The sequence below is a fragment of the Octodon degus genome, unplaced genomic scaffold (assembly GCF_000260255.1).
Source record: "Octodon degus isolate 3935 unplaced genomic scaffold, OctDeg1.0 scaffold00052, whole genome shotgun sequence".
In the NCBI taxonomy this organism is placed as follows: Eukaryota; Metazoa; Chordata; class Mammalia; order Rodentia; family Octodontidae; genus Octodon; species Octodon degus.
Window position 1 is genome coordinate 5,624,632 of NW_004524628.1, and position 14,540 is coordinate 5,639,171.

General features: G+C 39.0%; 1 protein-coding gene across 10 annotated transcripts in view; it reads right to left on the reverse strand.

Moving 5' to 3' along the window:
• Positions 1-14,540, reverse strand: part of Tsga10 (testis specific 10) — a 113,264-nt gene that overhangs the window by 62,236 nt on the left and 36,488 nt on the right. For 6 of the 10 annotated variants that reach the window (XM_004633184.3, XM_023717440.1, XM_023717439.1 and 3 more), the window contains exons 4-8: positions 6,436-6,501; positions 4,936-5,103; positions 3,116-3,274; positions 681-851; positions 515-592 (exon numbers count right to left, since the gene is read on the reverse strand). In XM_004633184.3, coding sequence (XP_004633241.1) covers positions 515-592; positions 681-851; positions 3,116-3,274; positions 4,936-4,986 — 459 coding nt within the window. In that variant the 5' untranslated portion in view covers positions 4,987-5,103; positions 6,436-6,501. Of the gene's footprint in view, positions 1-514; positions 593-680; positions 852-3,115; positions 3,275-4,935; positions 5,161-6,435; positions 6,502-8,997; positions 9,069-14,540 lie in introns of those variants that run through there. The other 4 variants (XM_023717444.1, XM_023717445.1, XM_023717446.1 and 1 more) reach the window with 3 other exon arrangements.

Sequence of the window (14,540 nt, forward strand, 5' to 3'; positions counted from 1 at the left end):
GGGACCGCGGTTCAATCCCCCAGCACCACATGCCAGCCAGCCCCGCCCCCTGGTGGGCTGAGCTGGCCACACACACACACACACACACACACACACAAATTTAAAAAAAGTAAAATAAACTTGATAACAAAAGTTAAATACACTTAAATCCTGCTTATATAGTCAGAACATCTCAAATATATATACACAGCATCTCAAATTCTTGGTATCTTCATATTTGGCATTATATTTTTAACAAAATAGAGAGATGAGAAAGTTGCTAAAATCCTTGAGAACACATCCTAATAATTTTTTAAAAGAACACATTTTACAACTAACCACACAAAAAGATTTACTCGTATTTTTAGAAGGAAATAAACAAGTAAAACAGTGACAATTTATACTATACACACTACCTTAAGTATTTTAGAACTATAAACACTATCTTATAAAAATAAAAACACTCTAAACACAGAAAAAAAAGGAAGAGAGAAGATCACTGGGAGGCTTTTATAACCTAGAGTGATTTCTTTACATTATGAACTGTACACTCCAGCTCTTCTATCCTTTGTTCCAAGTGGGCTTTCTCATTAAATGCCGTCTCTTGAGCAATCTATTTAAAAAAAAATAATAAAAGAGTGCTTTCAGTGTCACTATGTTTGTGTTTCATATACATTTAGACAGATAAAATTCCTGCAAACCTTTAGCCTTTCTCTAAGACTGTCTCGCTCTGTGGTCATTCTTCGTAAATCAGTGAAGGCGACATCTCTCTCAGTCTCCACCCGCCGGAGAATAGCATGTGCTGTTGTTGATTTAGGAGACTTACAGTTTTTCATCATTTCTCTTCGAAGTCGGGCAATTTCTTCCTGTGCCTGTCATTTAAACACACAGATAAAATTTTAAAACAAACTTTAAGTTAGACATAAATATAGCCACCTTATATCTAACCAGTTACAATGTAAACCTATACTAATATGCATACAGCAAGTAAAGAGTAGTTTTTATTTTCAAATGAATTTATGCAAATAAATGAAAACAAATGTACTTTAAAACAGATACTTTACAATGTATTTATCAAAAATTTTAAATAAAATTAACTGGGAAGAATTTTTTTTTTCTTTTTGTATTTTAGGGAAGGGCCTACAGGGTGTTCAGGGGCTCACTACTAGATCGAACTTGTAGTGATCAACCTGTTTACAGCCTCCAAAGAGCTGGGATTATAGGCGTGTGCCACCATGCCCAGTCTCAATTGCAGTCTCAGTGTGCCCGAGGGGAGGGCCAGCATGGCAGGCCTAGGGATCAAACCACCCCCCCGCCTCCGGCCCCTGAGCCTGCTTGCAGGCACTTTAATCCACTGAGCTATTTGGCTGGCCCTCTGGAAGAAATTATTGAATCAAAGAATGCTTAGCAATTAAATATATATATTCAGTATACTTAATTTATCTATTTCGTGGTAAAAATTTTAATGTACCACAATTCAGGTAGAATACTGACGTAGTATTATCATGATGTTTGCCTTTCTCTACTTTAGTGCATTTGCTATTAGCATTTCCTGGCTACTTCTGCCCTTGAGAGAAACACTACCTGTCATACTGTGATAGCCCAACATATGCCCTGTTCACTTGTTCAGAGACACCTCGGTCCCAAATCTACTGCAAGCTTGCAGGTGACTTCAGAACCTTTTTTTTTTTTTTTTTTTTTTTTTGCGGTACCAGGGATTGAACTCAGGACCTTGCACTTGCCAGGCAGGCACTTATGCCACTGAGCTATATCCCCCGCTAGAACCTGTTTTGTTGCAGATGATTCCTTATCTTTTTTCCTCAGGATTTGGACCCCCACCTATTCAGTTAGTGTCTAAGTCTTAACCAAAAGACACATCAATTCCCAATTTCTGTATCTAAGCCTTCACTAACTCCAGACCTTACCTCCTAAGGTCTGACCTTGAAGTGTGCCTCTCTCGTCCTCACTCTCTGTCACCTGCATGGCTCCTCTATCATGAAAACCCATCATTTAATCCTTCTGGGCCATTGGCTATGCTGTATCTCTTCTTCCTCTGGTATATTTTTTTAAAGTACCATCTGTACCCATTAGAATAGTTCCTTACCACCCACTTGCTCATCCCAATGTAACCAGGCTCCCACCCCCGGCACAGAACAACTAATGAGCTCACCAAATCTAACAGCCTTTCCGCCATTCCTGTTCTTGACATGCTGGCAAAATCTGATGCTGTTTTCATCACCCTTTTTCTTAAGATTCCTTCCTCCCTCAGGCTTATAACATCTTCTAGTTCTTTATCTTTTTTAAAAGGTCCTCTCTACTTGTAGAACATTGCATCTTGACCTCTCTGTTCCTTTAGGTAAAGCATTCTCATTGAGAATTTCATTTATTCTGCAGACTCAAAACTCACATCTAAGCCATGACTTCTAAAACTATACATTCAGCTCCTATCTGTCTCCTTACTCCAGTACCACACATTTGACTGCCTGAGGCAATTACCCTGAATGTATTACCGTCATCTTGCTCCATCTGTCTGACCCTAGAGTCAAAATTTTTTCTCCAATCGCCAGACTTTATTTCTTTTATTACAATTCTCAGTCATTCAAGACAGACTTTTAGATAATTCAACTTGTTCCTCCTTCCTAAAGCCAATCTCATCGAATCTCTGCATGCTTTCTGTGCATCCCTGTGCTTACATACCCTGGTGGCACCCTCCGGCATCCCTCAGAGTCTCCTGCACACACTAATGGGGCAGCCTTCCAAGGAGCCCATGGTCTCTCCTACCTCTGCTTCTCCTGAAGGAGTAATTGTTGGGAAGAATGACATAGGAAGATTATCTGAGAGGTAATAAAAAGTTGTCACTGAGTTAAAATTGTAAAAATTCTACTTTGGTCATATTTCTCCTGCTTTAAAAAATAATAAATTGCCAACTGATTATGAAACAAAGCATAAGTCTTTGAATCTTGAACTCACTGAACAACCCTACCATCCAAATTCAGAGCTCACAAACCATGTGAGCTCATGGAATAAAGGGAGCCAGCTTCCTTATTTTATAGATCTCTAAGCTAAGAATGTGCACATCTAGAAGTAAATGTCATTACTTGTTTGGTTATTCATAAATAAGGAATAAACAACCTACCTGTTCATAAAGAAGGAAGGTTTTGTCTCTCTCAGATGTAAGAACCTTGACATTACCCTGAATTTCTGCCAAATGACGCTCATATTTTTCCAGCATGCATTTAAGTTCTTCACGATCTCTTGTTGTTGATTTCAAAAGCTCTACATCACAGTTGACACCCTACAATTATTACATAAGAAATCTGAAATTTTTCTTTTCAACATATGGTATCAAGAAAAGCTGATACTGGTAGCAGTATATTATCTTAACTTAAATACAATTGTACAATAAAGGAGAATCATGAAGAATAAATAATAAAATCATCTTCCTTTTATAATGGATTCACCCCAGATCACTTAAATTTGTCTATTGCTTAAACATTATTTATACTGGGACTAAAGAACCAATATTCCATTTTCTTAAAGAGGCATGTCTTTTTAACTGAGTATAATTAATAGATAAGATTATATATATTTAAGGTATACAACATGGCATTTTGAAATATATATACATTGTGAAGCAATTATTATAAACTAGTTGTCATGGTTTAGATGCAGATGTCCCCCTAAAGCCTCCTGGAATCATAGCAGGACATAGCAGTCATAGTTGGAAGGGGACTGGATTATGGGGCCTCTACTGATTATGGGGCTGCTGTGCTATGAGGTGACGCGACCTGGTCAGAAGAGGAGGGTCGGGGCTGGAGAGATGGCTCAGTGGTCTAAAGCACCTACTTGAAACAAGCTTGGCAAAGCACAGGGACCGTGGTTCAATCCTCCAGCTCCACATGCCAGCCAGCCCCGCCCCCTGGTGGGCTGAGCTGGCCACACACACACAATAAATAAATGTAATAAATAAATAAATATTAAAAAAAAAAAAAAAAGAAGAGGAGGGTCACTGGCGCGCAACTTGTTGGCATTCATCTCCTTTTCCCAGTGTCTCCCTTCTCCCTTCGATCTCTTTGCTTCCCAGACGCCATGAGGGAAGCAGCTCTGCTCTGCCATTCCCCTGAGCCAAGATGTCCTGCCTTGGAGCCAGCCAACCATGCACTGGAACATGAGCCAAAATGAACCTTTCCTCCTTTAAGTTGTGGGTGTCACACATGGTGTCTCAGTGAAAAAGAAGTTGACTAAGGTACTAACATATCCAGCACCTCACATACTCATAGCACTCTTAATGTCCTTCACTTAAAAACATTCTTTAGTAACACAAGTCAAAAACTACTCAAACAGAAAGAAAACATGCTCAGCATCTCTCTCCCAGAGACAGTTAAAACACATAAGTAAACGTCATTCTAGATGATTTATTGATATCGCTATATAAATGCATTATTTGAAAATAAAACAGCATTGCCACATACACTGTTTTATAACTTGTTTCATTTAATGAAGTCTACTAGACATCTACAATAAATTCATGTCAACATCATGAATTCTTAATAATATAATTCCTAATTTCCCCACCCCACACCTCCCTGTACCCCTCATTCCTCTCTCCTTGTCTCCCCATAATATCTTCCTAGTTTCATTCATGTCTGTACATGAAGGGAAAGATGCAACACCTGTCTCGCTGAGTCTGTCTGATTCAGCTCAACATGAGGATGTCCAGTTCCATCTATTTACCTGTAAATGACCTAGTCTTGCTTTTCCTTCTGGGAGTATGATGCTGGACTCCACTGTGCATTTATATTACATTTAAAGAACCAACATTCCCATCCACCATGCCTCTTTGACATAGCAATTCATACCAATCAAAATGAACTACTTCCAGATTAAGTAAGTTGAAGTATACAAGTCAGTGTATGAGAAACAAACACCAAAATATTTACCTGTTTTCAAACTTACCCGGGAAGATGGAGATGGGCGTCTCGGGCTTTTAGATCTATTTCTGAGCATTTTTCTCAAATGTTGAGCTTCACTTTTGTAGTAATCTCTGTCTGCTTCTAAAGTCTTGACAAAGGAATCAAGTCTAGAAGGAGATTTATTTTGTGCTTTTTCAGTCTCTAAAATTATCTTGCCAAGGAGGAAAAAATCAGACCATTATCTCAAGCTAAATTGTGGCATCCTTTTCTAAAAAAAACAAATTAAGATCCTTAAAAATATTAAATTTGTTATTCTAAAAATTGATTATTTAAAACTTATGAATAATTGTTAAAAAAATAATTTGGTAATTCCATTTTTACCGTTTCTGGATTGCTTTATTTATTTTATTTTTACTAAAAGAATCACTAAATTTACTCAATAATTTTGGGGAAAAATGTTTTGTTTTATTTTCTTTATGCATTTAGTAGAGGGTCTACAGGGTCTCACTACAGAGATAAGACTTGTAGTGATCTCTGTTTCTCAGCTTCCCAAGCCCTAGGATTACAGGCATGTGCCACCACACCCAGTCTCAACTGCTGTCTCAGCACCCCCTCAGGGGGCGGGGCCTGCACCACAAGCCAGGGATCAAACCTGGGTCCATGAGTCAGCCTAAGCAGGCACTTTAATCTGCTGAGCTATCTGGCTGGCTCCCCAAAAAATGGTTTATTAAAAAAATGTCAGATGCTATAAATGCGCCAAACCTAACACAAGTCTTATGAAAAGAATTAGTGTCCTTTAACAAAAACTTACATCTGTTATAGTGTCTGAGCTTTGTTCAATAATTGCTCAGTGAACTAATAAATTAAATAGACACTGCCTATTCCATGGTCTCAAGTATATTTTCATGTATTCCCATTCACATTAATATATTTAGAAACATTTTACAATTTTTAAACATTTCTGTATTTATCAAAAAATTGTAAACATTTTCAGAGTACCTGAAATATTTTAAGGTTAATTTTCTGTGTGTCTTTTTAAGGCAGGGTTTCACTCTCCCATTAAGGCTGACCTTGAACTCACTTTGTAACCCAGGCTGGTCTTGAACTGTGATCCTCCTGCCTCAGCCTCCCAAGTGCTAGGATTACAGGTATGCACCACTATGCCTAGCTAAGATTAAAATATCTAAACGGAGCAATTTTCATTTCATAAATAAAACTTACAGCTTAGAATTAAGTAACAAAACTTATGATTAAAAATATGTATTACTAAGATCAATAAAATTTAATGTGCAGACAAATGTACCTTATATTTTGAGAATTAAAGTTTTCAAAGCCATCCTTTTAAATCAAGAATCACTAAAGTCATTAATAAACCTAACGAAAAGTTATTGTCTCTCCTTAGGAAAAAAGTAGTATGGGGGTGTGTGTGTGTGTGTGTGTGTGCGCGCGCACGCATGCACACACGCACACACCATATATATTTTTTCACAACTTACTAAATATAAACTATTCCTTAACACAGAATTGTAAAAGAAATACTTACAGATTTAAGCCTTTTTATTGTATCTTCCAATACTGTTATATTATTTTGTTGGTATATAAGTTCAATCTAAAAAATCAGAAACAATTTCTCTTATTTTTATTACCAATTTTACTCAAACTTACTTAGTTTGAAAAAGTATCATAATGGAAAAAATTTTCAAATAAAAACATTAAGCCAGTGAAATTTTAAGAAAAATATAAGCTACCACTTATGTTTACCCAACTTGATGGAAAAAAAAACAAAAAAAAAACCTATGGTGAAATGCAGCAGTTCCTTTAAATTACACAAAGTTCTATACCAGATATTGATTATATTTTACCAAATTACAACACCATGAAATAGAACAAAATGTAATACTAATTGTTATTCTTAAAATGCTAATATGGAGTCTGCAAAAGAATGACTGGAATAAAAAAAAATTCTCAAAATTAATGGGTTAATTTAATCTGGTTCTTCCTCTGACCTACTTTAAAAATTTAGCTCAACCCAGTCCACAAAATGTTCCGTGATACAACTCACAGTATCAGTTTCATGACACTGAACATCCCCAGTCTTACAATAATGTCACATTATAAATCTATAGTGTATGTTCCCAAAGGACAGTAAATTTTTATGCAAGCAGTAACGTTCTGTCAAAAAGTAGCGACTACCCTAATGAAAGACGCTTTTTATTCATCAGCTTTTCCCTCATTTTTCTAAACTAACAGTTGCCATGGTCTTTCTGCTAAACTGTGAACCACAACCACCCAGCTCAGCCCTTCTTGAATTCCCAAGCCATGAAACCCAAGCCATAAATATCTGTTGTTTGAAGTCATTAAGGTTTAGAAGTAATTTCGTATATAGCCACAGACAACATAATGCTCAAAACATTTTAATGAAAGCAGTTATTCTCTTGATTTAGAAGTATGACTAAAAGTAAACTTGCCATAGTAAATAAATTTAACAATACGTATTTTAGCAGTTAAGGTGGGCTGTCAGCAGGACTGTCTGTGGGATCCACCCTGGGACTGGTGGAACACACCTCCCACCGCATCTGAGTAAGCCATGGAGGCACAGCCATGAGGGTGTATGTCTGGTTATCCAGTGCTGCTTCTCTGCCACTGCTGCTCTGCTCTGCTTCTGGGACACCAAGAACTAAGCAGCTTTCCTCCGCTGTGCTCTTCTGTCATGATGTTCCTGGCTTGGAGCCAGCTGACCAGAGCTTAATCCCCTAAAACCGTGAGCCAAATTAGATCTCTCCTCCTTTAAACTGTAGGTGTCAGACACTGTATGTCAGCAAGACAGCTAATATAACTATTTATATCAATCCCAGGTCTATTGTCTTACAGCAGCTTTGGCCTACTTCCACATACATAGAGTATTAATCTCAAACACTATCAGAACCCAACATTCTTTGTCAGCAATCATATTAGAAGTTCTAGTATCAATCTTGTGGTAGTTGACACTTTGCGTCAACTTGCTGAATCAGCTCCAGCAGTTCTGGGAGTGGAAACCCCACCCTGTAGGTGGGCAGGGCCCAATCTGGGGTGTGATTGATTCTACACTAGGGCCATGGGCCACCTCTGAGTGACTCAGCACAAAAATTGTACATAAAGAGGTTGAGAAAGGCTTCCTGCCTCCTCTTCCTCATTTCTGTGGAAAAGTCCCAGTCTTCAGAGATGCTTGATCTTCACAGCCGCGCCACTTTGGAGGAGCTCCGATGATCTTTGCAATGAGTGCCAGTCTTCATAGTCAGCATAGAAGGAACAGAGAGGCTTGATGGATGCTGCAGCGGTTGCTCCTCCCCTGCTCTTCATTGTTTTCTGCCACCATGAACTACTGTTGTTTGCGTTGGAGCTAGCAGAGTATGAACTGAAACCTCCACAAACTGCAAGCTAAATAAACCTTTCCTTCCTTCATTTTGAGTGTTGGGTATTTGTCCCAGCAATGAGTAAAAAGACGGAATTTGGTATCAGGAATGGGGTCATTTCTGTGGCTATACTGACAATGTGGATTACAAACTTTTGGGAATGGCTTATGGGAAGAGAGAGGAAAGGTTCAGAGATGTCGCCTACAAACAAAGTGCTGAAACAGCTTTAGCTGTTCTGTTTGGGAGATTCTGGCCAGAGCTCAGACCAGAATGCTAATAGGAAGCCTGACTGTAAAGACTAGGCTGGGGAGGTTTCTGCTGGGAATAAGGACAACATTGGTTGTTGGACTATGGATGATTTGTGTTATGGCTTGGCAGAAGGTCTGTCTGCATTTTGCTCCTGTCCAGAGACTTTGCCTGAGACTGACATTAAGCACAGTGGACTAGTTAATCTTGAAAAAAAAAATTTCATAGCAGCAAAATATTAGGGCAGTGGTGTGGTTCTTGTTGGGGCTGTTAGCCAGATTTATGCTGAGAGTCAAGAGCAAAGAGCCCAGAAGGATGATTTAAAATGTTGTGAGTTTGGCCAGAAAGGAAGTGCCAGCAAGGATGTTGACTGTGAAGAGAGAGATGAAAGGATCTCCATTTCTGAGAAGGAACTGGAGAGTAAAAAAGATGTCCTGAGGGCATCACAGGAGGTGGCAGGTTCTTACCCTTTGAAGCCTCAGAGTCGCAAGAGTGAGGGATTTTGCTTTAAGGAGAAAGCCATAGAGCTCCATGTTCCAGAATGGAGGTGGCAGCCACACCACATTACAGAATGGTGCCAGCATAGAGAATTTGTTCTCAGAATCAAGATCACAGTGCTCAGTGATTCAGGCACTCAACCCCTACAGTCAAGAAAGAAAGAAACCTGACTGCTGCTTCAGCTGGCAGCAGCCCTTGGTATCATCCATGTGTCACTGGCTTTAGGCGCATGCAGAATGCAGTAGTTCTGAGGTTAAGAAGGCTTCCACCTAGATTTCAGAAGTCCTGGGAGGCCAGGTAATGTGCCCAAGAGGGCAATGTGTAAATCTGTGAGAAGCTTATTCAAAGGAAATCTCAGAAGTCTGAAAAAGCCAGAAACATGGATGGTCTGAGGAAAGCTGCAAAAAAGGGAACAAAGCGGGCCTGAGAGAAAAGCTGTAGGAGCTACCCGCAGAAGTGCCATAGGGTGGACACCATGTAAGACTCTTGAAGCTCACAACTCATTACAGGTTGCTTTGGATGGTCCACATGGAACTACAGGACTTAACACTTGTCCTTCAGGACCTTGGGCTTGCCTTAGTCCCAATTGTACCTTGCTGTATATACCTTTTGGAATGGCAATGCTTATCTTGTGCCTTTGAATGTTGGAAACATTTTTCATTTGTAGAGGGGCTCACAGCTAAGAGTTTGCCTTACATCTTGGAAGCTTGGGACTTGGACTTTTCAGCAATGCTGCAACCATTAGGACTTTGGCAACTCTTAGAGATGGACTAAAATATCTTTTGCATAAATGGATGTGCATGATTCTTAGGAGAGCCAGGGGCAACTTGTCATGGTTCTAATGTTACACAATGTTCAAGTTGTGAAATGTTTAAGCATGTCTACGTACCTGAAAATTGGCTTTAAAAAGTATATGTCTAATTGCCAAGTTGACAAGGGGTGGACTGTGGTAGATGATACACTGTGTCAACTTGGCTGAAATGGCTCTGGCAGTTCTGGAAGTGAGGGCCCCGCCCTATAGGTGGGCAGGGCCCAACCTGGAGTGGGATTGGTTCCACCCTAGGGCCATGGGCCACCCCTGAGTGACTCAGCACAAAAAGTGTATATAAAGGGGTTGAGCAAGGCTTCCCACCACCCATGCCCTACTTCCATGGAAAAGTCCCAGTCTTCAGAAGAGCTTGAGTCCCAGCAATGAGTAAAAAGTAACTAAGACAAATCTCCACCCCAAAAAGTAGGTAAAGAAGATCCTACAATTTCTTTTATAATGTTTAAATTCTAAGCCTACAGTGCAGACCCAATGACTTACGGGTGCTGACACGTTAGTGTTTGTATCACATGCACGTAAATTGGTTGCACATAAAACTGCCAATTCCCTTTCTACCCTGGAATTCATTTAATGAGCTGATGATTTCTCCATTTCAGGACATTCCACCAATGCAAATCACCTGTTTCTATCTTTTCCTCTATTAAATTTCTCATGTTTTCACTGCATCAGTCATTCTTTAAGACTACTGCCCACCTCCTCCTCAAAAGTTTGAGCAGCATTTTAATTCTGAAATATACCCAACATTTCACCTTTCGAGAAATACTCTTTAGAGCCAGGCAGTTTCCATCTGTAAACTTAGTATTTTGGGTAAATCCTAGCTTATATATTTCAGATGTTTTCCATTCCTGAAATGTTTCTTTTTAACAGCAGAGAATTCATCCTGCCACAGTACTCATCCTCTCTCTAGGACAAAACACTAAGCAATACATGAGAATGGATGACATCTAAAAATGGCACTCTTGTCCCTGGAGTTCAGCCAACAACACTTTCCTCAGTCTTGGAAAGAGTACGTTACTCTGGTTACTCTTTAATTCTAAGAAAAACCAAGAAAGACATAATAACCGTTAAATTTGATAATTTTTATAATTAAGAGTAAAGTCTGATTCTACCACTAAATTGTGAATCTAGGGTAACTATTCCTAGAGAAAGTAACAATGCAAGTGTTTAAAATAGTCAAAGGACATTTAAGTGTCTGTAATGGTTGATACATTGTATCAGCTTGGGAAGTTTAGAAATTTAATTCAACCACTCAGTAGGGGGTCAGGAGCCTAACTTTGTAAATATCCTCATCTTGTGCAAAAGAACAGCATGGAGACTATCAGTGCTAAACCCACCCTGAGGGCTGATAGCTTGCTTACAAGTAAGGGAGGAAAAAGAGATTGCTCTTGCCCCCTTTATGCTTTTTGCTTTTTCTGTAGTCTCTTGCCATGAAGTGTTGCCCCTGTGCCAGGCCACTCTGCTTTGGAACCAGCTGATTATGGACTGATATTTCCACAAACTATGAGCCGAATAAACCTTCCTTAACTCTGAGTATAAGGTATTTTTGTCTAAGTAAAGAGAAAAAGAGTAATGAACAAGTGTTCTTCAAGTATTTTAGTAGAAAGAAAATTATTCACAAATTATTAAAACAAGGCAGAGGAGATGGCTCCATGGTCTAAGGCCTGCATGGCAAGCACAAGAACCAGGGTTCAACCCCCAGCACCACCTGCCATGCCAGCCCCACCCCCATGCTGAGAGCTGGCCACTGAGACCAGGCATGGGGGCACACACCTGTAATCCCAGCGCTGGGGAGACAGAAAACAGGGGGATCACTATGAATCAGCTGCATAGTGAGACCCTATACCAAATAAATAAATAAAAGATTTTTTTTAATTATTAAACCAACTGATTATTAAATTGTCTTTTAAGTAGTTCTCCTAAGGAAACCTTTGGCAACAGTGCTAGAGATGTGTGTACCCTTAATACACTTCATGTAATTAAATATTCCATTAGTGTTTGACTTTCTACTAATTTAGACTGACATCCTTTATACAGTATAAAACAGGTTACTGCATGAAAACTTTTATGATCCTAGAGTTTATCTACAAGGTCTTTACATTTCAACTTACTTAAATAATATCTTACTAACAAGTTCTCAGATAACTTACTGAAACAAGTTCTTTATTCTATGCTACAGGTCTCAGCACATTAAAGAATATTTATGAAATAACAGATAATATGAATTACCTTGGGAAATTACCTTATTACAGACACAATTCATTAATTTTGTGATAACTAAAATCAACACCAATAAGGACAATATCACACATTATCATTTAGAAGTTCAATATAGATTTTATCCTGTTTATAAGTCATCAGGAACCAAGGATAAATGAGATTGTCTTAATTTTATTTTATTATTAATTTATTGAGAACCAAATAGCAATGAGACACTTACAAAACAGGTTAGTAGGACAGTTACAATAATTAATACTTGCATATTGTTGTCTTCATAGTACTTATTCATAGTACAAGATGCAGACATGACATCCTGTTCAAGCACTATTAGTACAAATCTTTCCTCTCATTGAATTAAGAGAAAGTAACTGTATATCTATCCTATTTTGTATATACTACAAAATGATCCTTCATTTATATCCCCCGTTTTTTGTTTAGTTTTATCAGAGATGGGTATTCCATTGCCATTTAAATATTGTAGATGCATGAATTCAGCAAAATATTCCAATATAGTCTAGTAGTCCATAATAGTAGTGGGTTATCCATAGGACTGGCAATGTCAGAAGTTGTTGACTTGAGCCTTTTACAGCTCAGCATATTAATATGGCTTTACTTTTTATACCTCGTTTTTATACTTTTCTGAAATATGGGTAAGACTAAGATAAAGCAAGACCTATATAACAAGAAATGTAATTTTTTTGTCTGCCAAAGTCAGTCAAATCCCCTCAGGATTTACCCTGAAACCCTGTACCACAGTTTGTAGATTCTTTGTCAGTGTCAGCCATGTGGATGAGTCACAGCCATTGCTTGACCAATTTGCTCCAGGTGACTCTCCTTAGGCGCATTACACATCGTCGATCACTTTCCTCTGTGGCCCCATAAACTCCTTGACCAGAAAATTTGGGACACCACTGAGTTACAGGATGTTACAGTACAGGTTCTCTTAGTCCTGAGTCCTCACTGACCTTGAATGGCTAGAGTGTCTTCATTTTATAATTGTGTTTAAATCCCAAGTTTCTAAGTTTCATGACAGAGTATTAAAATTCAATCAAAAATATTTATTAAAATATCTTACAATTGTAGTAAGTAAAATAATATGGTAATGGCATCATAGAAGATAAATGAATAAATGACACCAAATTCAGAAACATATTCACAGAGAAAAAAGAACTTAGTATCTCTGAAGTAAAATAGTACTTCAAATCAGTAGAGAGAGAAAGGGGTAGTCAACTCTACTGCCTACCAAAAGAAAAATAAATTCCAGAATTATTGAAAATTAAAACTATTAAAATATATTAAGAGAAAACTTGAGAAAATATTTTTCTAGTTCTTGGAGTGATAAGGCCTTCTGAAGAAGGAATCACACATAGAAGTCAATAAACCAGTAGTAAATTTAATTACATAGAAATTTATATTTGGATAAAAATATAAATTAAAAGTACAAAATAAAAAGGGGTCATATTTATAAAAATAGAAAAATATAAATATATTCTCTGCGGAAAGAACTGGGGAAGGGAAGCAATCTTGTATATAGAGAACACACCTATTACTTTGAAGCTGATGCAGTGACTATATACTACTTAGAAAACTTTTCTGGGGAGTGCTGGCAAAGTGCTTAGAGCTTTCAATGATAACAAACAGCTGGCTACAGCACCCGAGCCATAGGTTTGTCACACTGGTCTTCAGCCACACCACTTGAATAGGCTGATCTCATCTGATCTCTGAAGCTAAACAGGGCCAGGCCTGACTACCACTTGAATGAAAAAACTTTTAAAGCAAAAAATGCTTTTAAAAAAAAATGTAAGGAATAGTATAATATAATCACTAGGGAAAGATAATTCAATATAATGACAAATCTTAAAAAGTTTCCAGCTGCCGCGTTCCTGGAAGCCCCAGACCCAAGCATAGCCCAGGTCCGGTGAGTGTGTGGGAGAGCTTTCTGCTACCCTGCACCGGCAGGACCAAATACCAGTCCCACCCCAGGCGAGGTGTGGGTAAGACCCTCTCCCACCCACTTGGGATGCCCCCCACCAGTCCGCAGCACCTCCCCCACCCCGCCTGCCGAGTAGGAATTTCTGCCGCGTTCCAGGACACCCCAGACCCTGTCCTAGCCCAGACCCAGTAAGTGTGACGGACAGCATCCTCTTCCCCCTACTCCACCTTGTCCCCTCCAGGCACACCTCAGGCCTGGCATACATGCCTGGGGGGTAACCCTGCAGCTGCAATCCCTGCAGAGAGTGTAGAGGATAGATCCACCCAGCTAGTCCAGGAGCAGAACATCTTGCCAAAGGGGCACAACAGATTCACCCTCAAGGCCAGCAGCAGGAAGGAGCTGAGCACAGCAGCCAGACCCAAGCAAGGCACAGCTGGGTAAGTCCAAACTTTGTAGAGCTGCACCTGAACTTCAGTACGTGCGAAGGTTATGATTACATCAAAGACCTACAACAAAGGTCAGAAGACAGTGCTACA